Below are 24,668 nucleotides of genomic sequence, written 5' to 3'. Positions count from 1 at the left end.
CCAATTTTGATAACTCCCAAATAGATTGTTCCCTTCTCATGTCATTGCTTGATGACTCGCAAGGCGTAGACGATATTGATCATGATAATGAGAGATTATCGAGTGTGATTAAATCTCTTGAGGCTGAAATTGATGATCAACACCTAATCAACGTCGATCATGATTCATTTCAGAATAGTCATCAAGGGAGTACTACCAACAATGAAGATTGGCAATCGTGGGAATCTGGTCAAAGTCAAAGTCAAAGTCAAGATTTTTTCGAATCGGACTGTCTTGATTTGAATTGGATGGATATAGAGATGGAGATTGCTCCTTCTAATACCATTAGTGATGACATGATGAACTTTTGGTACATGGACAATAGTTATGGACAAGATCATGATGTGTATGAATATGGCTATGGTACTTTTCCCTTGGAGGAAAATGATCACAATTCATGAGCTTTAACAACACAAGGCTAAGTCGGAGCTCCAATACGGGCTCTCAACACCGGATGGGAAATCAAAAAAAAAAAACACAAGGTTAAAGTTTGTGCCAAAAATTGTAACTTCTATTGTAATTGATTAGCTAGAGGTTAATTGTACTTGAATTTAGATGTATTAGTGAGGGGGAATCAATAAAATGACAACTCTTATCATGCTCCTAAACTTTGGATGTCAATATTAATATTGGTGTTTGATTGGTATAGAGTTAAAACATTAGTACATACAAAAGGTAACCTAAAAATCAAGTAATTTTTCAGAGGGGTACATAGATGGTTTGGTTTGAGTTTTTTATTTATTAAAGGGTAAAGGGTCAAATATGCCCCTAAACTATTCGAAAAGGTCTAGATATACCCTCCGTTTAAAGTTTGGCTCAATTATGTCCTCGCCGTCCAACTTTTGGTCTAAATATGCCCTTATGGGCGTTAGTTGGCCTGCTGGACATATCCAGCTCATTTTCCATTTCTTTAAATGTCACATGGAATTGCCATGTCATTTTGACTTTACCACATGACATTTATATGAAAATGGAAAGGGATCAATTATGCCCCTAAAAAATTCGATCCCATAAACACCTAATCCGACCCATAAATCAACCCCTCTTTTAAATAAACTACCCGACCCATTTTCAACAATTTTGTTTAATTTTATTTTTTCGATAAATCCCGAAAATTAGTAATTGATTAATAAAAAATAGGAAAAATATGAAAAAAATAATAAAATTAACGCCAAAAATTCACAAATAAATATTGTAACCTTAAATTCAATCATTTCAACAATTTTTTTATTTTTTTATTTTTTTCGGTAAATCCCAAAAATGAGTAATTGAATTAATAAAAAATAATGAAAAAAATATAAAATTAACACCAAAAAATCACAAACAAATATAGTAACCTTAAATTCAAAAATTTCAACAATTTTTTTTAAATTTTTATTTTTTTTCGGCAAATTCTGAAAATGAGTAATTTATTAAACGGACTGTATATCTAGACCTTTTCGAATAGTTTAGGGGCATATTTGACCCTTTACCCTATAAAATATATTGAATTCTTTGTCACGTGGATCAACACCAAGTAGAAAATACTTGGAGGTTTTACGATTTATTAAGGTGAATATGTATAATCTAAAAAATGACACATTTCATGTGGTTAACTTCACTATTTATAATACAAGAATGAGAACACACCTAACCAAATTAAACATGAACCGAAAGTGTCTAGTTATAACACTTTATTAGGAGTTGGGTCGTTCAATTGAAATAAGACTTAGTTTAAGTATCAAAATATAATATGTTCGACAAGTTTAAAAGGTTGGTTATGTATTAAGCTATGAAATAAATATAAATTGAATTAATTGTGTTGATTTGCTATAGACAGTGGGCTAATATTGTTAGACCAATCCTAGTGTTAGAATATTGGGAGTTGTTTGATATGTGGAATATGGTTAATAATTTTGAAATAAATTTTATCATGTGTTTAATTTGGGATATTAGCTAATCCTAGAATAACTTTTCCGTTGAAATGATGAGGTTAGCTATCACATGTAAAAGGTGAGATGGCTAATTCTATAGGATATTGTGTGATATACCAAAATTGTACCATAAGAAATAAAAATTAAGATAAAGTTAAGAAAATATCTATAAATTACTCATATTAAATTGTTTTTAGGTATAGAATAAGTTTAGAATTGTATGGATTGGTTTGATCTATGTATAGTAACTAATTAAGTACAATACTATTTCTATTTATAGGAGATCTACAAAGGGTATTCATTTGTCACCGTTTATAAAAAATTTAACTATGAAATTTGATGCGATCCTAAAATGGAGGAAGTGACATATATTATTTGAAAATTATGTAAAATGAACTACTATAACTTAGGATATCTAAAATCATTTACAAAAATTGATTTGACTTTTCAAATTTTATGTGTGTCAAATAAATTAAAACCAAAAAAATAATAGTATATATTAGGTTCATGCTAACACGGACTCATGTATCTATTTGTATATATATGTTAGCTTTTCCACCATCTTTTTACTTTCACAAAAAAAAAAGAAGAAGATCTTAGATATGTAAACAATGAATATTTGAGGTCCAAAGAAATGAAAATGATCATCTTATGTCATTTCTTAAAAACTCAATTTTAGAAAGATTAATTATCAAATTTGTTTCAACGAGAAGCGTATGAAGATGACAGAATGATGACATGAAAAAGCCCAACTTAGTGCCTTAAGGTTGCATACTCCTAATAATGATGTGATGCTTTTAGACAATACGGACTTTGGTCAAAGCAGACAATGTCACACCATGTCAGTAGTTTCACAAAGAAGTATATGCATTGTTGACAGAAAAAGAGGATCAACATGTACTAACAGAAGCCAAAATGAAACTATTACATGATATATATATTCATGTACAAGTAAAAGCTATAACAGTAACTCAGCATTAAGAAAAATGTACAACAAACATATTCATTTAACACATTGATCCATTCCACCTCAAAGGTTTGAAACTTTTGGACTTGCTGAATTCATAGCTTTATCATGAACTATTTCCTCACTAGTTTTCATGTTTCCCTTATCATCTACCAATTCACTACTCTTCACTGTGTTGCCATTGGGATTCTCAATGCTAGTGCTGGCTATGAAACGACCGCTAACTGAACGGCCTAGAGGTGAACCAACTGGGGGAGTGAAATCATCAGAGGAGGAATCAGATTCCACGGATAGATCTCTCTCTGATGCTGTTGGTTCTAACTCACCTTTAGATTTTCGTGATGACTTCCGAGATACTGCATGTCTTAGGATATTCTTTGCCTTGTCGCGGACTCTGCTCTTGTTGGTGCTACTACATTGAACATATCCCTCATGAGCCTCTTTACTATCATCTCGGGGAGTTGTTTCCACTGAATCGCTCATAATAAGATTAACCCCGATCCCCTTTGCGCTCACTGCCTTTAGATTAGCTTGCGGAGATGGAACAGGATCTCCAAGATTTCCAGACCTGTCCTCGCTTTTCTGACTTCTGTGGAAAATGGACCCGATCTTATTTATACCCCTGTTGATTAGATTCGACTTCTTAGATCCACTGCCTTCATCAGAATCATCACCTCGAGTAGATCCTCCCCCTCTTAACTTGAAACTTCCTCCCATGGAATCAGCATCAGAACCAAGAACTTCTCCATCGATAACCCGACTCTTTCCCTTTCTCGGTTCCCAAACTTGTGGTACTTCACTGCCAGGGTGGTGTACCCACATGCCAGTCTCCTTCTGCCCTTCTATGTTAATTGGTTCATATGTATCTGCAACTTTTGACGATTGCTTATCCATCTCGGTGGGTAAGGAGCCTCCTTCAGCTGTATCCATCTCATCAGAATTGCTGTCCTGTTTGTTGTCCGTTTTTGCCTGCTCGTATGACTGCTCTGTACACTGAAAATTAATACACATAAATTTTCAACCATCTATACTTTCGTTGGTAAAAATATATGGCGTACTTGTCACTAGGCCTAATTAATTTAATGGGATCATCTGGAAAACAGAATAAATTGAAGTTGAATCATTTCCAGAAGCAATTAACAGTGATCTCATGAGAAGTGTTGGCTTCGTGACAGCCTAAGTACTTGTTCACCATAACTCGCAGGAAAGAAGTATGTACCTTTTCGCTGCCTTCAACTACAGTTATGGCAATACGTAATCTCCCCGTTTTGACATTACGAAGAGACAACCATATATCATGCCTCTGGCCATCCCTATAATCGCAGACGTTTATGGCATTATCTCTGCCAAAAAGAAACATGTTGAGTTAATAAAGCGCACACAAAAGCATTTGCATTTACTGAGGCACATTTTGCATAACATTCAAGAGAAGAGAATATGCTGAAAGGATTCTTCAAAAGGGAAAAAAAGAATATGATAGCAAATAGATTATGCACCAAGGGGAAGTTTTATTCTTCCAGTGGCCAGTGAAGATCCTACTTTCATCTTCAAATACAAAAGAACTCAAGATATGAACAGGGACGAGAAACACAAAAAACAGCGAAAATCTATCTCTACTTGTCCAAGTCATCATAATACCTCAATAGATAGGAATATGATGTTACTACAAGTATTAGCTTTGCAGGAGATAGCTGAAGCATAAAGATAAGCACAATAAAAGCTGAGAATCAATCGTTGTGGAAGAAGGAACTAAAAGCAAGAGATAACTCGCAAAGAGCAATAGACGCCACCTAAAAATGGAAATTTCTCAGCATAACCCGACCCTTACGTGGTTGGGGTTAACAACTCACTCATAGTATATCCTTCTTTTCCCTTTTTTGGGATGATAATGATGTCTCGGCCATTGGAGGGGAGCCTTGGATTAACTGATAAAGTTATATTGCCATGTGACCAGGAGGTCACAGGTCCAAGCTGTGGAAACAGCCTCCAAAAATACAGGGCAAGGCTGTATAGTATATCCTAATATTCTATTATTAGTGCACCGAGCTGCCCTTTCTTTCTTTTTGATGGTGTCTGGGCCATAGTATATCCTAATATCCTATTATAAGTCTATGACTCTATGTTCCTGCAGTAAAAGGTAAAAGAGAATAGGACAGACCCCAATGTTTCATCCGAAGAAAAATGGTCTTTGTCACGAACGTCTATGTTGAGCATATCGTTAGGAGACTCCCATGAACAGACTGGAATCTTGAACTCCTCTTGCCACTGTGGAGCTAATGTCTTCTTCTGAGTCCTAGTCTTGAATCTGTAGGGCCCAAGATGCCCCTTAACATATGGATCAGACAGTCCTGAAAATGATCTCTCAGGTATTTAGCATGTCCTAATTAGATAGATTACAGTAAGAAGCCTGTCAGCTAACCATTTAAATCTGCTGGTTTCAAGTCTTCTGCTTCAAGGACTTCCAAAATAACATGGGCAATGGGCTCCTTGGCATCGATAGAAAACCAGCTTTCGTCTGAAAAGTAAACAAACGATATGGAATTAAGTAGCAGAAATAAAACTTATTTATCCCAAACTGAAGCCAACCAACTCTTATTCCCTTACATTTCCATCCAAACAAGTTATGAACAAATCGCTAATTAATTACTGTAGTATAAACAATGTGAATGAAGAGGATTCTTGGAAATTCTCCGCATGAAGATTTGATGTTCCAATTCTGTAAATACTAAATACCTCCACATACAAAATGATTTCAAATATCCATTCATGTGTTGTGGTTTAGGACATCATTCACACTAATCCATTATTGATTTGGGCCTGATAATATTGAGCAACGAGAAAAGAGAGACAGGTTAGAGTAACTGTTACCTTGTTGGGGTGAGACAAATTTCTCCATATCAACTACCAGCATGTTGGGCTGCAAAATGTCATCCGGACTTTAGTCTAAAAACTTCTTACGAATCATTAATTAGGACTTTTGGTAACCATAGTACCAGTTGGTGAACTATGCACACCTTTTGAGCAAGTGAAAGAGAAGGCCGAGAATTGATACCCAAGAGTGTATTAATGTGAAACATTTATCACAATATAAAGAGGATCAAGGTCAAAACAAAAGACACTTAATACTCCAAGCATGACAGAGGAATAAAGTAAAGAAGACAATGGGAACCGCACCTCAACAAGTGTCTGCTCAAATGCAACAGAAAGAAGATTATCCTGAAAAGAAGGCAAAACAAATTTAGAGAAAGTGCACAACTGCCGAGTCATTTACCCAGATACTGAGAGAGACCAATTTAACTAACCAGCCATCCAGCAACTCCAGGAAGTTCTGTCACATCAATCCCATGTGTAAAAATTGGTTTTACAGTCATCTGAAAGTAAGGAGGCTCAGCAAAGCACACCCGCATACGACCAAGAAACGGCCACTTCCTTAGGAACTTCACACCAATCAAGACCTACATGGAAAAAGTTTAGCCCCAAAGAAATTTATTTTGCAATAGCTGGGATCAGAATATGACCATCCATCACATCAATGATAAATCATCAGATTGAGATTGATAAACAAAATTTAGCAAACCACTAAATATCTCAACCTCACAGTGGCTAAACTAACACTGGGAGAAAATTTTCTGAAATTCCATAAGAGAATTAGCATACAACTTTATAACTAGAACTAGAATGTTATAAATCAATGATTCTTTTACTAGCCACAAACATCAAACAACACTAAAGGATGAACCAGAACATACTCATGTGATGCTAAGTATCTGGAAAAGGCTGCTTACCAATAATATAAAGAATCATGGTGCATATAGTTGATCTGTCAGTACCATTTTGAAACTAGCTGTAAATATTTAATCCATACCCCGTCACTGTCTGATAATACTATCATGCAATCCCATATTTACGTAAATCAACTCAACTGAGATACTGATATCTAGAGTCTAGAATTTTTTATCATCAAAATGTTTCTTTAGGCCCCTTTAAACAATCTTCTAATAAAAGACAACATCAACATCTGAGCTCTTTGTCCTTGTCCGGGAAAGAAAAAGAGCATATGAGGGACACGATACACAAGTTGCATAAGTCCTAGAACTTTAAAAATAGCCTTTTAATTAACTTTTCAGCTAAATGTTGCCAAAGTAAGTAAGATCTGCAAAGCACTTGTATTGTAAGTTAAAAGGCAGTCATGCAAAATCTAAGGTTACATCTAGTTAAGATTTTAAGTTTACCAGACACAAATATTTTAGAACTAAAATGAATCTGATAATGGAGTTTTAAAATATATACCGATACTCCTAATCTGGTCCCCTCACATCTATGAGTTGGCATTAGTTATTTACCTTTCCCTCAATGTGCATTCCCAACAGATGCAACTTTGTCACCATCCCAAATCCCAACCTCTTCTTCAGCTTCGCGGCAAGAATCGCACTCATGTCATCTGCAGAACGAAAATTCATTCCCAGCTCCAATACCTGTACTCAATATCTCTTAGCAAATAAGCACAAATCGAGCAGAACCATACTGATGGAATATAACAACTTTCTTAAGTCAGGATTACATACAAGGTGATCATCTCCAGTAGATTCACGAAGAACCCTCATTTCCGTGAACATAGGCGGGCTTCTTCCTAAGTAGAGAGACTGCACTGCAATGTCTTTCTGTAGGTTAACAGAAAAGCATCCTAGTAACTTATCTTGCAGACCAAATTAATCCTCATACTGAAGTTATGAAAAATGCTGATTATGTTACAATGATTAATAACTAATGTATTTAACAAAGAAGCCAACAATTAAACCTAAAACACAACTATAATTCAAAGCACACAACAGAGGAAAATCAAAACCAAAGCCATTTTACAACTAAAATGGTAATTGGTACATAAGTATTCCTACCACAGTCCAAGGTTTGTATTTCTGCATAAACCACGGAATGATAGGGAGGAGAATTTTCTGTGAAACGATATTCTCCATGCATACAGGCCAAATCTTTTCAAGAGCATGGTTTAACCACCTCACTGTTTCAGAATCAGAAAGTACCTGAGAAAAGCCCCAAAAAATATATATGTAAGAACAAACAAAAAGGATTGACTTAAATACCACATCTATAGCAAGTGACTACCATTTTCATCAGTTATCAAACTTAAAAAAATTAATTTGCTTGCCATAATCTAACAACAACAACAACATACCGAGTGTAATGGGGAGGGTAGAGTGTACACAAACCTTATCCCTATCTTATGCAAGTAGAGAGGTTGTTCCCGATAGACCCTCGGCTCAAGAAGGCAAAAGCACAACATTTATGGAAACATAGGCAGTAACAACAGCAGGATAGTAAGAAAACCAAGGCATAAGAGACAACAAGTAGTAATAGAAAACTAAAAATGAGAAATGCAGAAATAATAAAAATACCAGAAATAATACTATTACTACTAGTAAGAAAAGCAAGACACGAAACTATTACTACTACCCTTCTACCCGAATCCTCCACCTCCCCTCCAGTCATGTCCTCGGTAAGCAGAAGGCTTGCCATGTCCTATCTAATCACTTCTCCACAAGTTCATTTTAATGACTTTTGTAAAGTAGTACAGATTCTGGTGTAAAGATGCTACTCATGAGACCTAGTTAACTATTCAATCTAATTTGGCATAAAGAATCATAGTGCAAAAGAAAATGAACAGTCTGGGACCCTTCAACAAAATGTAAAGCTTAGGACTTTTAACAACTGCAAGAATACAGAATCCTCCATATTTCACTAATAAAACCAAAAAATCTCTCTTTGCAACTTTTTGAATCTTGGAATTTTTTTTACTTTTTGCCCACCAATATTCTTTGTGGGCCTGTTAAATCAAACAACACAAGAAATACATAAAGATATTACAAATTGAGCTGCCAAATACTCACTCGTCGTTGATTCGACTGTCTTTTTTCCTCAAACTGCAATTTCTTCTTTAATCTAGTTACATACTGCTCATTAACCTTCAAAAATCCAACAACAAAAGCCTAAATTGACATCATAAGACGACAAAACCTTAAAGAGCAGATAAAAAAACAGAATCTTGTAATACATACCAGATAAAGATAGATTAAGGAGATGAAATAAACCAAAGGGTGACCATAATTGAAGGAATTAAGCAGCCATAATACAATTAACACAATGCCCACATGATGTAGAATTGTAACCTCTGTTATACTTGCCATTTCTTAAAATCTTCCAACCCCAGAAAAAAAAAGACTCCCTTTTTATTCCCAATTTACAGTCACTGATCAAAAACAAACACACCCTTACCAAATCTTGACAAAAAAACTCTTTTTTGATTCCTATTTACAGTCACTGATCAAAAATAAACACACCCATCACCAAATCTTGAAAAAAAAACTCTTTTTTAATTCCTATTGAAGTCACTGATCAAAAACAAACACACCCATCACCAAATCTTGAAAAAAAAAACTCTTTTTTGGGTCACTGATAAAAAGTAAACACACCCATTAAGAAATCTTGAAAAAAAAAACTCTTTTTTGTTTACTAATTACAGTTAATAATGACCCCCTAACTCTTTAATTGCATTGTTGTTTATCCATTAATTTGGTTTTCCATTTTTTTACACGTAAGTAAAGTACAGTAGTAACTGATTTTGAAAGCAATTGAAAATGTCAAAACGGGTCGGGTCAGGCGAATTTTTCAAGAAATTTTTGGAACAACATGGCGAGAGAATTGGAGAATTGCTGGAGATCCGTATTTTTGAAGTTTTCGTTCCAGTTTTGAATTGCCATTTGTAGGTGGCACGTAGAATACACGTGTCTCAAAGAGACTAATGAATAGTGTATGTAGTTTTGTATCAAGTTAAAGATAGGACGGACAAAAATAAGAATATAAACATTACATATTTGTTTTTTCGAAGGGAAAAGGGATAAATATATTCATAAACTATCGTAAATGGTATGCAGATATTCTCCGTCATACTTTTGTGGTATTGGTGTCTCTGTCGTCCAAAAATTAGAGCATATATACATTTTATACTAACGGATATACACATGTCATAATCTTATCAATCGATCTGACATTTATTAAATATCGAATCAACGAATAAGATTGCGCCACGTGTCCCTATTTAGTCTTCCGTTAGAGTAAAGGACATATATGTTCTAGTTTTTGGACGATAGGGGCATCAATATCTCAAAAATATAACAAAAAATATCTACATATTATTTACGATAATTCTAAGGTATATTTATCTTTTTTCCCTTTTTCAAATATATAAATGCAATAGTCTCTTTCAACTACTAGAAAGAGTGTGAGAAAGCAAGAAAAGAAATTTAAACTTTTTTATATATATGAGTTGAAAAGAGAAGTGGTCACAATTCATAAGGAAGAAAAAGTAAAGTGGTTACATTAATAAAATCAACGTGGAGGCAACTTAAAAGGTAATACTCCCTCCGTCTAAAACTAATGAATTAGTTTGATTTGACAAAGAATTTAAAGAAATAAAAAATAATAATTTTATTATTTTAAATATATAAAAATATTTGATAATTTATGATCTTAAACCTGTCACATCAAAAAAAATTAATAAATTAAACATGCCACGTTAAATTAGAGGTGGCATCACCTTTCGTGCTAAGCATTAAATATTGTCAAATCACTATCAATTGCATATTCAATTAGAAATTGTCGTTTTACTATTAAATTTTCTTTGCTTCTGAAATTTATTTTCACATTTTCATCATAATATAAAATCATTTACTGTTATTATATGATGTTTTTTCGTTTTTCTACATCATCTTCATTTTCTAGCTTCTCCATTTTGTTGCCAAAACCCCATATTTTCCTTCCTTTTAAATCTTATACGACGTCGTTTTCAGCACAAATCATGCCTTGTAAACTTATTTTTCGTCAATTATTCGAGAAGGAATCATCTACCTATACTTACCTTCTTGCTGATTCATTGCATCCTGATAAACCAGCACTGGTAATTTTTTATTTTTTTTATTTTATATTTAGTTCAAACTTCTAATTTGTATAATCTTGGGTAATGTGTATTTCGATTGACCGGTGAGAGGTAACAAGTATCACGTGAAATTAATCCACGTGTATGTGTTTTATTAATGAATATTTGTGAGTATAACTCTGTTTATCCCTATGATATATATGGAACTGTTAGCGAGATAATATTTGATGTTTTGATCTCTGTGAATATATACCTAAAATTTTTTGGAATATTCGAAATGTTCTTCAATAGAATATATACCGCACTTTTAGAGGTGTGAGCTAGACCTTAGAGTTTGAAGATGGATTGGAATCATGTTGTAGAGTGTGCTATTTCGACTATATATGGTAAAATTTTGATGTCTATAACATGTTAGCTGGCTCGGACACCACGATTATCGAAAGAAAAGAAAAGTAGAAATAGGGAGAGTTATTAGGTACATGTGTTGATGGGAGGTAGCATGTATGTATCCCCATGGAATTCGCCAGATAATATTTGATGTTTTGATCTTTTTTGTGAATATATGTAAAATTTTATGGAATATTTGAGATGCTCTTCGATAAAATATGTTCAGGTATGAGCTTAGAACTTAAAGAGTTTGAAGATGGAGTGGAATCATGTTGTAGAGTGTTATTTTGAATCCGGTAAATATTTGATGTCTACAACATGTTAGCTGGCTCGAACACCAAATAGAGAGCGTTATTAGGTACATGTGTTGATGAGAGGTAGCATATATCCCTATGGAATTAGTCACACAATCTTAAAGAAGGTGGATTTAGAAAGCAAAAAGAAATAAGAATGAGAGGTTGGTTCAATGGTGAGGTAGCTTGTCTTCAACGTATGGGTCGTGTGTTGGAGTCACACTTCAACTCCTGTTTCAAAAATAGATAATTTATGTCCAATTATGCAAAGTCGAGCAACGCATCATGGAGCTCTAGAAGCCATTTTTCTTTTTAGTGTTCAACAATTTGATTTATCCATCAAAATATGAATTCTATAACTAAAATTAACAGTACCTTAGCCTTCTGAACTGAAGGCATAGAGATTCATTGGTTTGCTCAGTTCAATTTATGGTAACATATAATCCAACTGCAGTTGATTGACCCCGTGGACAGAACAGTGGATCGTGATCTTGCACTTGTTAAAGAATTGGGATTGAAGCTTATATACGCTATAAACACGCATGTTCATGCTGATCATGTCACTGGCTCTGGGTTGATTAAGGTCGGACTTATTTTCTTTGAACATAATACTTCATTTGCGTATGTTTTTATCAAAATTGTGCCTCTTCTGTTTTCTGGTGCTTCATTATTGTTTTCGATGGTGCAGACTAAGGTGCCTGGCGTGAAATCAATCATTTCTAAAGCAAGCAATGCAAAAGCTGATCTTTTTGTTGAACCTGGTGATAAAATCTACATTGGAGATATTTATTTGGAGGTACATATACATATATAGTTATAAGAAATAATCATGTCATACGTGCTGTTGTTGTTGCTATACATGTCTGATAGACTTGCAAACACAGACAATTACCAACAGTTTGTTGTGCAATTGAGTCATCAAATCTTGTTAGGGTAGATTCATTTAGACCATCATAATCATCCCTGGGTTGTACAGACTCAATAACGTGGGATCAATGGGTACAAGAAGAACAACTACCTACTCTCTTAGTTGGTCGTTACTCGTTGTAATTCTCCATCAGTTTTATAGAGCAACCTACCAAAATATTCATGAATATTTGGTTGTAGGGCTGAAATTTACCTTCCATCTTCGAGCTATATTCTGATAAACTTCATTACAGGTTCGTGCAACTCCCGGTCATACATTAGGCTGTCTTACCTATGTTACTGGAGATGGAGTCAATCAGCCTCAGCCAAGGATGGCATTTACTGGTGATGCTCTATTGATAAGGGGATGTGGAAGGACAGACTTTCAGGTACATCCTCCTGAAAGTCCAATTAGTCGAATTAAATGGAAGCCTTTACTTGTTAGAAGTTCGAGATGGACTTCACGAAATGAAATAAAGTTTTCTGTCTATTAGTATCAAATTTTAATCATTTTTCTTACTTTCCTGCAGGGTGGAAGTTCAGACAAATTATATGATTCTGTCCATTCGCAGGCAAGGATATAGTATCTGTTTCCTTCTATGAATATAATAACACGAATGTTCGATTCTTTTCTTATCCTTACTGTTGCTGATTCATTATCATTTTGTGTGAACAGATTTTCACATTGCCCAAAGATACATTAGTATATCCTGCTCATGACTACAAGGGGTTCACCGTAAGGATATATCTATTCGTTTTTTTTCAGGTTATGAAGTTGCGATTCTCAACCTGTTTACATTATTGCATTTCATTTTCAGGTCAGCACAGTGGGGGAGGAGATGCTTTACAATCCACGACTGTCAAAAGATAAGGTACTTCTACACTAGTAGTTCTTACTCTAGTTTTAGTTTCACGCGAAGCACATCCCTTTGTGGCTAAAGTGTGAGGGACATGCTCAATCTACTTTCCTCTGTGGTCGAAAAAACTTGGACAAGATCTGTCTTTAGCTACCGAAGTGGACAAAAATAAGAGTTTAGATAATCTTATTCTGTTTTCACTTGTTGTTCCATTAGTCACATCTCGCGTCTTTTCATTTGCATCATAGAGCTGACTATAGTTTACAAAAAGTTCTAACTATACGCGTCTGTTGTTAATTTCTCTTCTTTTTACTAAGAAAACCTCGTTTGATTCTTGTTACCAATATTGCAGGAAACATTCAAGAATATCATGCAAAGTGAGTAAGCCATTCAAACTTTTTTCCTTTTTCCCTCTCAACAGGTTTTCTCTAATCTTTAGTTGCTGATGAAAATCACTTCTTTCCTACAGATTTGAATTTGTCATATCCAAAAATGATCGATATCGCGGTTCCATCTAACATGGTTTGTGGATTGCAAGAGACGAAATCTGATCTCTGATCTCTGGTTTGATCATTTCATTGTGCCAGAAACTGTAAATTTAGAGCAATGTATACACATTTAGAAGTGCTAATTGACTATGTATGTTTGGATGGAAATGTTTAATAATGGTTTATTCAATGAGTTTGTAAGAGCTTTGTTGTGATATAATATGAATATTGAGTGTTTATATGATACATCATAATATCACATATTTTTTCATAATGAGTCACTCTACTCTACCAAAATATCACCAAATCATATTTTGTATTCCCTCCGTCCCATTTTATGTGGCACCATTTCCTTTTTGGTCAGTCGCAAAAAGAATGTCATATTTCCTTATATGATAAGTATTTAAAGGTACAATTCTTCTTTTATCCTTGTTGGTCCCACTTAATCTTAAAATAATACTCCAATAATGAGGAGAGAGAAAAGTGAGTCTACTTTTTAAAGGGCAATTTGGTAAACATTTCAAAGTCTTCATTTATTTCTTAAACTTTGTGCCTGATCAAATGTTGTCACATAAAATGGGACGGAGGGAGTATTAAATTACCCCTCCTCGAGAGCTTCTACCTTTTCGTTTTCTTAATAACTTGAACCACAAAATTAAGATTGAAAGTGATTGATGTTTACCACCCGATCAATAACTTATTTTGACATAGCACGTCAATAGAATAAAATTCTCTTTTAATACTTATTCATATGCCATAGCTAATTAGTGATTTGTTTTTTCTAATAAAAAATAGTTTAGTGTGTTGCTATCTCCAACATGAGGGTCACTTTTCAACATTGTCAATACTTATCTAGAAACCACAAGATTAGTTTTTTTTTTTTTTTAATAATTTGAAATGTGGTTGGACATATCCACGTGGAGGCTCATAATTAGTCAATCATAACTACATAGCCAACGAATACCAGCTCACTAAAATGTTGATCCAAAATTCCCAACTCAAAACTTAGAAAAATTCAACAATTCAATGAGTGAAGAAGGCAAGGAGAGTCATCATCACCACCACTTCCCCCATCATCACCACCACTTCCCCCACCATCACCACCACGGAGAAGACCAACCGGCGGCAGTGTCGGTGCCGGTGCCACCACCGGAATATGGAACTTTTCAAGCATCTTCTCAACCGGTGATGGGATTTCCTCAGCCGGTTCCCCCGCCTGGCGCTACGGGGGCACCTACACCTGAATACTATGCTCATGGTTATCAAGCTGTTCCAGGTTGTTGCTCCTATACTTTGTCCTGTTTGGCTATAAATTTTGAAGTTGAAACTCGAAAATTTGAGTTTTTAAAGTTGTGAATTTTGTAATTTGAGTTTGTATTTGGATATGCTTGGAAAAAAATTGAACTTTTGTAAGTGAAACTGAAATTTCTCCCAAAAACTAGTCTAGACAGGGTTTTAAAAATTGTTTTTTGATTTGGGTGGAGCCACCCTTATAAATAAGAGATCGGAGAACTCAATAGTTTTGGCTCAAACTTATAATCTATTTAGAACTCATGAAGCAAAAACGATTGTGATTCAGAACTCGTAAATTAAAAATCTTGGCTTTGTCTTTGATGTTATTTTCATGGTTTAGGACGGATTTGACTTTGATATGGACAATATAGTTGAACTAACTTGAAATGAAGCCATAAGAAACTTGTGGTAGGTTGTACAAATAGTCAAATGATGATTTTTCATAGAAGCATAATTATAAAGAATTCATAACTCAGAGGCGGATCCAGGATTTAAATTTGATGGTTCAGTCTTTAGGCTTTTACCGGTGAACTCATTATCCTTTATATTTGTTGATTTTAGTGATTTTTTTTTATATATATATTCATGCTCCATGTCGAAAATGTTGGGTTCGATTGATTTTATACTAGATATGCCTGTGCCTATCCTGACCTCATATAGTTTCGATTGAAGCTTAGTTGATTTATTGATTAGCTACAGTTCAAGAGGGACTAGTCTTGCAGGATCATACTTTGTTATATTTTTAAGGCGCTATGATGAGACTATCGATGAGTTCTATCATTTGGAGCATCAGTATTATTTGTTAATTAGAGGTTCCGAACTATTGTCACTTACAATTTTCTGCCACTTTTCCTGATTTTTTAGGTTATATTGCTACTGATCCTGAGGGAAGACCCGAGAGACATCATCACCTTCCTTGCTGTGGCATTGGTCTCGGATGGTTCTTGTAAGTTCCATTTTTCTTTTCCCCTTAAGTAATCAGCATTCGACTTGAATTATTAGATGTTCATATTGCTTCGTGCTTTTAGTAACATATGCTTCTTGTGTGCTAGTTATCTACCATACGAGTAATACTAGTCTATAGACTTGCTCAAATATATACAGAGGCTAAGTGATGGTCTGTCTTTGTTATCCCACTGCTTTTATATTCTAATATCTCGATTCGCTTGTCCTTTCTCCACAAGGAAGATGCACTATTTGTTGTTTCTTGTCTTGGTTAGTAAAGGGTAAATGTCCCTTGCAAATCTAGTGCTAACAGATCCAATCTCCAAATACATACCTTCAAAGTCCAAGGAATTCAATGAAAAGTAAACAAACACTTCTTGAAATGTTCCTCGAAAGGGTGCTGGAAATTATTTACTTGATCTTTGAGTTTATGATCAAAAATATACTTGAACTATCGTTATTTACTGAGTTTCACAACCCAGCTATTTGTTGTTCCCTTTTTCTACTTGAACTATCATCATCTATGTATTAAAACATACCTCAACTATTAGTTAGGAAAAGAGAACTGATAGTTGAGGTGTGTTTTAATTCATATATAGATGGTGATAGTTCAAGTAGAAAAAGGGAATAATTGATAGTTGGGATGTGAAACTCGCGAAATAAAGCGACAGTTTATGTGTATTTTTGACCAAATAAAGCGACAGTTTGTGTATTTTTGACCTTTTAACTCTGGATCTTTCATATTCTTCTCCAAGAGAGCACGTTTTGGGAGAAATTAGTAGCTTGAAAAGAACCATTGAAAGAAAAAGTGGATCGATTGAAACATTTAGTGGCTTGAAGCTTCAAATATGTTGAAGATATTCCTTTCCCTCCAGGGTTTCTCCTTTCTTATGTTTTCATATTAGTTGGAGTTACGCTGACCCTGACTTGTTTCGCACTGATGCATAGTTGTTTTTGTTGTTGGGAAGGTCCAAAACCAAATGATGCAGCATTCTTGTTCTTAGAGAGCTTTTTTTTGACAAACTTTTTCTCTACGAAGGACGATACAAGAACTTTCTGTTGAACACTTTAGTTGAATTTGGATTTCTTGATAGTTACTATACTAGATTTGTTGATGTTTAAGGAACATTGGTAAGATTGACGTTTGAAAGTTTGTCTTGCCTAGTATCAGTTGATTAAGATACTAGAATTCTGCAATTTGACCTTATGTATTTCAAGGTGTCTCACATTCGATGATACTTAGCTGTTTGTTTCATTTTTTTGAAGGTTCATTATCGGTTTTCTTCTTGCTGGCATCCCTTGGTATCTAGCTGCATTTGTCCTGCTTTGTGCACAAATTGATCCTCGAGAGAAACCAGGATACATCGCGTCCACCATTGCTGTAAGTCATCTTTTTTCTTAGGCAGCAAATGTATTAACTGATGATGTGTTTTTGCCTACAAAGTCAAGGTTTTTCGACTTAATCAGAATTTGAAAAACAAAGCCATATAATTCTGCCAATTCGTGTATAGCAACTTAATGTCTCATGTAATGTAATAATACTATTCTGTGTTGCATTGCAGGCTGTTCTTGCTACTTTTGTCCTCGTATTTGGTTTGTCGAAGGATTGACTGGAGAGTGGTGATCAATCTGTGTGTATTCATATCGGAACGTTATCTGGCTTTGCTTAATTTGCATTCTTTTCAGTAAAAATTCCATATCTTTGATTCCTTCTTGTATTTTTAAGATCTGCTTGTGAATAGTGATATGTGCTTGTAAGAGTAACATGTATTACCAATGGGTTAGAACTTTCTTGTGTTCTGTGATGAGCAGTGTTAGATGCTCGTGGGAAGTAGCAGGTATTCGATATTATAGTCAATGTGAGTGCAAGTTGATCACTATTTTGACTATATAAAATGTGTGTGTTTTGTACCAATAACCACTTTTATGGCCTTGTACATAGAAGTTGAACAAATGTGGTCTTTTAAATGGAATTATTTATTTTTCAGAAATATTAGTTAATGTTCAATTACTTGAGTCTTAAAATCTGTGGAATTAACATTTTGAGATAAAGATTTAACCTTTTCTTTTGTAGGTTCTTTGAATTTCAAACTCTACAGGTATTCTGAATGTTTACTTGTGAGTTGTAAAATCTGAAACTTCAGAACGACTACTATTTTTAAGAGATAATGATTAAAAAAACAATTGAAGTATCAACTTTTTGTGAGTTTCATATCTAAAATATCATGTGTTTATGTTTCCTATCTAAGTAATCACTAACTATTTATCAAAAAAACACCTCAAAACTGACTAAACCAAGTATTTGAATACAATCCCAAAAAGTGTGTGACAACTTTATTCACCCATAAAATTTTGTCCATATGGTAGCTAACTCATTAATTCTGATGTGTGTTTTGATAAATATTTGTTCATAGTTCAGATAGAAAAAACTCGCAAAAAAAATGATATTTCAAGTGTAATATTTTTTTTAACCATTATCTCTTTTTTTAATCATAGAAATTGAAAAATAAGTTATTTTTGAATTTTTAATGTAGGATAGTAATTAGTGTTCTCCATTTTAGGCCTCAATTATTTGATTATTTTTCACTATAAAAAAAAGATTAAAAAATCAAGATAGGATGATATAACTTGGAGATATAGTTCAAATATTCTCAAGCCTTGTGATTGGCTAAGCAAACACAACACAAAACATCTCCAACCACAATTTCTACTTGTGCAATATTAGCCACCCACGTAGGATTCTCACTTTCTCTATACAAATAACAACCAATTCCCTCTTTAGAACCATCCACATTTGCCAAGCACAAATATATTTTAAAAAACAACTTTGAGAGGTTGAAGAAAATGGCATCAATGGCAGCAACAGCAAGCTCCACCACAGTTGTTAGAGCAACACCATTTTTGGGCCAAACCAAGAATGCTAATCCTCTTAGAGATGTTGTTGCCATGGGCTCTGCCAGATTCACCATGGTATATATACATTATATCTCCTTTTCTTTTACATGTTTTAGTTTTTATGTGAGTTTATCTTATATTCGTAAGCTGTGGAAACAGTTTCTTGCAGAAATGTGGTTTAATGTTGCATACAATACTCTTGTGAAGTTGTGGTCTAGCCCTTCTTGGACCTCACACACGAGAGTTTAGTGCACCATACTGTCATTTTTTTTTTCTTTTCCTACTAGATTTTTATGTGACTTGTTTCTTTTTTCTCTCATCTTATCAGAGTAATGATTTGTGGTACGGACCTGACCGTGTCAAGTACTTGGGACCCTTTTCTGCTCAAACTCCTTCATACTTGAACGGAGAATTCCCTGGTGATTACGGATGGGACACTGCTGGTTTATCTGCTGATCCCGAGGCCTTTGCCAAGAACAGAGCTCTTGAGGTACAACTATTTGTACACTTCTTTAAATTTCGACACACTTACCAAAAAAAAAGTAAGGTCTGCATACACTTTACTCTCCTCAGACCCCACTCATTTGGGATTTCACTGGATATGTTGTTTGGTTGTTTGCTGATTAACATTGAACTATATAGGTTATCCATGGGAGATGGGCAATGCTTGGTGCACTAGGTTGCATTTTCCCAGAAGTTCTTGAAAAATGGGTGAAAGTAGACTTCAAAGAACCAGTATGGTTCAAAGCAGGAGCACAAATCTTCAGTGACGGTGGACTTGACTACTTGGGAAACCCAAACCTTGTCCATGCTCAGAGTATTCTAGCTGTGCTAGGTTTCCAAGTGGTGCTTATGGGACTTGTTGAAGGTTTCAGAATCAATGGACTTCCAGGAGTTGGAGAAGGCAACGACTTATACCCCGGTGGCCAATATTTTGACCCACTCGGTCTTGCTGATGACCCTACCACATTTGCTGAGCTCAAGGTAAAGGAAATCAAAAACGGAAGACTAGCTATGTTCTCCATGTTTGGATTCTTCGTTCAAGCTATTGTTACCGGCAAAGGCCCTCTTGAAAACCTGCTAGATCACCTTGACAACCCTGTCGCTAACAATGCTTGGGTTTACGCCACTAAGTTTGTTCCTGGAGCTTAGATTTATGTTTCAATTCATTGAAAGTACTACTTTTTGTGCAACTGAAATCTTCAGAAATGCAAATATCTTGTAGATGAAAATCATTTCGAGTTTTGTTTACTAACATTATTCCTAACTCGCAGAGATAAAAGAGGTTATGAGCACGAAAATGAAAGCAGTAACAACACCGAACTATTAGAATAGAAAAAATTGGATATAACAATTTCATTTACTGCAATCACTCAAATCTATTCTATATTCAATTTTTCTGTTCTTTACATTACCAAACCTAATCGAAAATCATAAATCCAACAGAAAAATTGATACAAAACTAACAAATCTCTATGAGCTAGTGAATTTGGTAACAGCCTTAGTACCCTCAGAGACGGCGTGCTTAGCCAATTCACCGGGAAGGACCAATCGGACAGCAGTTTGAATCTCCCGAGAAGTGATGGTAGGCTTTTTGTTGTACCTAGCAAGCCTAGAAGACTCCTGAGCAAGCTTCTCGAAGATATCATTGATGAAGCTGTTCATGATTCCCATAGCCTTGCTTGAAATTCCTATATCTGGATGAACCTGTTTCAGCACCTTGAAGATGTAGATCTTGTAAGTCTCGATCGACTTCTTCGATCTCTTCTTCTTCTTGTCTCCGGCAGCAGCAGCTCCGCCGTCCTTGGGTAGCTTCTTGCCGGCTTTTGATTTCTCAGCGGCAGCGACAGGAGCTTTCTCAGCTGCTGGCTTCTTCTCTGCGGGTTTCTTCTCTGCCTTTGGTGCCATTGAAGGGAAAATTTCAGAAATTGGGGGGATTTTGGAGTTTGAATTGAGTGAAGTGAAAGGGATGAAGAGATTTATTATATAGGAGTTTGGGGCTAGATGTTTATTGGTTAGTTTTGGATGACGCGGATCGTGAATTTGAACCGTTGGATGTGATAGTCAATCAACGGTGTAGAAGGAAGGAAGAATTAAATTAAAGTGGATTTTCCTTCCTAATAATTAAAGATTAAAGGGTATGCATATGATTATAATTAATATCAAGATTTTGGTTTAAAAATGGAATAAATATAATTTCAATTCTTATAGCGGAATTAGTAAATATTTCTTAAGGGTTATTTTGTGTAATACATTTTTAATTTATTTTTTTATATATCTACATGATATTTGAGTGAATATGAAATTTGAATTAAATTCTAAATTATTTGGTTAGATAATTTATTTGAACTTTATGAATTAAGTAATCCATTTTATTTTTCAAAATCAAGATTTATTTTATTTTGAAGCCAAAATTTATGACACGTGTCAAGTTGACTTGATATTTCAATCAAACTCAAGACTAACAAGATCATGGCACGTGTTCAAATGATATGATTATAGTCTTATCACAATAACATTTGTGATGAATATTTAGCCGATCAAAATGTGGTAAGAGAGTTCATTAACACGTAGACTGCCTATTCCACAAATATAAATTGAGAGATTACATAACTTTTTGAGGACATACGCCAAGCATCGGAAAAATATTATCATCGACTATATAGTTCAAAGTGTCGTCTAACATTTTTAATGATTGAAAGACATCTCTAAGATATCTGAATTATCGTGTGATTCGAGAAATATGTTTCGGAAGGTCCTCAAACTACAAAAAATATAGTGGAGAAGAATCAAAAGCACAACATACTTGTACTCAACAAAATTTATCAATAAAGTTACATTTTTTTCTTTATTTTGACTATAGTTAATTTTGAAAAAATATACAATTTGCACATGATTTGTATACAATTATGTTGTTGTATTTGTATGCCATCTGTATAAATCATATATAAGGTGTATATAATTTTATATCCAAGTTCCAATAATACATTAGTCATAAAAATAATATACAACTTATTTATATATTGGGGTCTTACAAAGTAACATCCTCCTCCACCACCACCTCATCCTCCTTCAATATAGAATTTCAATTAAAACCACAATTCTAATTTTCGCCAAATTTCCTCAAAAATTGGCACTAATTACTTGCTTTAACTGGATATTTGAATTTTTAAAAAGTAGCAAAAGTTTTTTAACAAAATATTTACAATTTAGGTAATATATACATGTAAATTTTTTTGAGGTTGGTCCATATAAAATTTGAACTTAATTAAAAATTATTTGGTACAATGGTTTATTTGAACTTTATAAATTAAGTAATCTATTTAATTTATCAAAATCAAGATTTATTTCATTTTGAAGCCTAAAGTCATGACATATGTCAAGTGGCTTGATATTTCACTCAAATTCAAGATCAACAAAATTATGCCGTTCAAATTCAAAAATCAATCAAAAGTGTGTAGTATTCAAAATGACATGTTTTGCCAATAAAAAATAGTCTTATCACGTTGCATTTGTAATAAGCATGAACCAATCAAAATGCGTTAAGAGAGTTCATTATCACTTGAACTGTCTACCCAACATTTATAAATTGAGGGAGATTGCATAACTTTTTGAGAACATCCATTAAACATTTGAAAAAAATATTATCGACCACATAGTTCTTCGAAATGAGCATCAACAAGGTTATTTTCGAGGATTAACCCAAAATAATTAAGTATTATCCGATATTTTTAATGATCGAAATACATTTCTAAGAGGTCCGAATTATCGTGCAATTCGAGAAATATGATACTAAAGAGCCTCGTATCACAAAAAAAATAGCAGAGAAGAATCAAACAAACAACATAATTGTTCTCAACAAGATTCACTAATAAAATTATCTTTTTTCTTTGGCCGTAGTTAATTTTCAACACACAAAAATTTAGTATGAACAATCAAGACATACAACTCATACACAAATTTATTGCTGTATACAATCTGGTCAAAATATACAACTTGCATATAATTTGTATACAGTTGTGTTGTTGTATTTTGTATGCCATACATATATGTATGCATCTTATGTGTAGGGTATATCACTTTACATCTAAGCTCCAACAATACATTAGTGGTTGTTAATGAAACATCCAAGTCCTTATAACTAATATATATTTATGGCTCAGAAGATATACTTGATGAAAGAATGAGAGAGAAAGAAAGAAAATGAGAAGGAGTGGAGCTTAATCCTATACTTGTTATTTTATTGTTTTGTTAAATATCTTATGAAAAAATATTTGATCATAAGATTAGAGAATTACCATAGCTTGAGTCATGTCGAGAGAGAAAGGGTATTTTTTTTTACATAAATATAAAGTTTCTCCTAATTAGAGTTGTCAAAAAGGGTCAACCAGCCTCACCAGACCCAAGCCTCGCGGATCAAGGAATTTGATGGCTAGGGCTGGGCGATCCTTTAATTGGAAGGACCTGAAAATGCTCAACCCAACTCAAGAAGGGCCACAAGCTGGGGCGGGATAGCCTTTCTTCTTCTTTTTTTTTTTTTTTTTTTCAAACTTAAAATTCTATAATATCAAGAAAACGAGAAGACTTTCAAATCAAATATGATAAACAATGGTGGTGTTTCAATATTATTAGCAAAACTCTAATGTGATTAGCATGTATCTAGGATACTATCTACGTGAGATACATATATCTATATGATGCATCCCAAATACGCGAACGAGATAACAGAGTGACGAGCGAGATGAGAGGGAGGCGAGGGCGTGGGATTTGTCTTTGTATCCTAGATACATGTGAATCCACTTAGATAGAATGTAACTAGAACAAATTACACCTAATTTTGAATCCATGTATTCCAAGATACATGTATCTGACGTACCAAAATTTGATAAGATTCGTAATATTACAATATAGCGTACATCTAATTAATTAGCTCATACACTAGTGAGATTTCTATAAGTTACCCTTAAATAAATAGTTTTGGCCCATGAGTCAACCCCGGCCCAGCCTCAATCAAGCCTCAAGGATCGAGGGCTTATATGGGTCAGACTTATAATCCATAATTTTAAATGGACTTGAAAAATTCTATCCCAACAACGGATTAGGTTGGGCCGGTCCCATGGGCTAAGCCCATTTTGACGTCTCTACTCCTAATTTTAAATGCCATAATTTGAACCCTATTTTACTTAAGTATGTATTTAAGTGAATAAAACCTACTTCTTCTCACTTTTTTTTAGTGATAAGAAATAAGCTGCAGCTATTCTTTGGCTGCACATAGATAAACCCTAACTAAACCCTAGCTCCTATGCAGTAGTTTGCAAATGACACATAGCTAATTTACACTAGATAAGCTTGATCCAGAAGGCAAATCTTTTGCTTTCGAGCTCTTCAATTGATCTACTGCTCCCTCTTAATAGCAGACATCCATGCTTTGATTCGAAAGCCCTAGCCATCCCCATGTATTTAGTGTCTGGTTCGATAGGACCATGAAGAAATGACTCTCTTTTTTTTCCTCCTCGAAAGCAAGAGATTTCGAACTTGATATCGAAAATCCCAAGCCCAAACTATCAAGCCAGCCTGAAGGGTCAATTCTTCTCACCTTCTTCCACTTACTGTTGCTGATTTTGTATTTATGGAAGAGATTGTGACTTGTGGCGGAAGAGGAAGATTGAACAGAAAATAAAAAATTGCGGCTTTCCCAACTTATATATATATATAGATATATATATATATATATATA

General features: G+C 34.3%; 5 protein-coding genes across 6 annotated transcripts; 3 read left to right on the top strand and 2 right to left on the bottom strand.

The window, feature by feature from the left end:
* Positions 1–2,842: 2,842 nt before the first annotated feature.
* LOC102587285 (C2 domain-containing protein At1g53590-like) lies at positions 2,843–9,657 on the bottom strand. Of its 2 annotated transcripts, XM_006349930.2 has the most exons (12): positions 8,991–9,657; positions 8,823–8,897; positions 7,815–7,958; positions 7,485–7,580; positions 7,263–7,394; positions 6,222–6,374; positions 6,094–6,135; positions 5,788–5,836; positions 5,339–5,434; positions 5,078–5,267; positions 4,139–4,262; positions 2,843–3,912 (listed from the first exon to the last, which is right to left on the bottom strand). In XM_006349930.2, exons 1-12 carry the CDS (start codon positions 9,117–9,119, stop codon positions 2,983–2,985), a joined length of 2,160 nt encoding a protein of 719 aa, XP_006349992.1. In that variant the 5' UTR covers positions 9,120–9,657; the 3' UTR covers positions 2,843–2,982. The 2 variants fall into 2 exon arrangements, with proteins under 2 accessions (XP_006349992.1, XP_015165333.1); XM_015309847.1 differs by lacking the exons at positions 8,823–8,897; positions 8,991–9,657 and adding an exon at positions 8,145–8,311.
* Positions 9,658–10,613: 956 nt separating this feature from the next.
* Positions 10,614–14,040, top strand: LOC102586950 (persulfide dioxygenase ETHE1 homolog, mitochondrial-like). Its single transcript, XM_006349929.2, has 9 exons — positions 10,614–10,888; positions 12,002–12,130; positions 12,236–12,343; positions 12,708–12,842; positions 12,984–13,025; positions 13,130–13,189; positions 13,272–13,325; positions 13,663–13,687; positions 13,780–14,040. Exons 1-9 carry the CDS (start codon positions 10,673–10,675, stop codon positions 13,866–13,868), a joined length of 858 nt encoding a protein of 285 aa, XP_006349991.1. The 5' UTR covers positions 10,614–10,672; the 3' UTR covers positions 13,869–14,040.
* Positions 14,041–14,758: 718 nt separating this feature from the next.
* LOC102586609 (60S ribosomal protein L18a-like protein) lies at positions 14,759–18,027 on the top strand. The gene is made up of 4 exons (XM_006349928.2): positions 14,759–15,074; positions 15,956–16,037; positions 17,303–17,417; positions 17,599–18,027. Exons 1-4 carry the CDS (start codon positions 14,825–14,827, stop codon positions 17,644–17,646), a joined length of 495 nt encoding a protein of 164 aa, XP_006349990.1. The 5' UTR covers positions 14,759–14,824; the 3' UTR covers positions 17,647–18,027.
* Positions 18,028–18,812: 785 nt separating this feature from the next.
* LOC102586284 (chlorophyll a-b binding protein 13, chloroplastic) lies at positions 18,813–20,166 on the top strand. Its single transcript, XM_006349927.2, has 3 exons — positions 18,813–19,006; positions 19,260–19,421; positions 19,574–20,166. Exons 1-3 carry the CDS (start codon positions 18,881–18,883, stop codon positions 20,081–20,083), a joined length of 798 nt encoding a protein of 265 aa, XP_006349989.1. The 5' UTR covers positions 18,813–18,880; the 3' UTR covers positions 20,084–20,166.
* Positions 20,167–20,255: 89 nt separating this feature from the next.
* Positions 20,256–20,904, bottom strand: LOC102585943 (histone H2B-like). The gene has a single exon (XM_006349926.2). It carries the CDS (start codon positions 20,837–20,839, stop codon positions 20,405–20,407), a length of 435 nt encoding a protein of 144 aa, XP_006349988.1. The 5' UTR covers positions 20,840–20,904; the 3' UTR covers positions 20,256–20,404.
* Positions 20,905–24,668: the final 3,764 nt, after the last annotated feature.

The sequence above is a fragment of the Solanum tuberosum genome, unplaced genomic scaffold, assembly GCF_000226075.1.
Source record: "Solanum tuberosum cultivar DM 1-3 516 R44 unplaced genomic scaffold, SolTub_3.0 scf00116, whole genome shotgun sequence".
Classification (NCBI taxonomy): Eukaryota; Viridiplantae; Streptophyta; class Magnoliopsida; order Solanales; family Solanaceae; genus Solanum; species Solanum tuberosum.
Note: the sequence above shows the minus strand (reverse complement) of the source record. Positions and strands in the feature narration are given on the sequence as shown.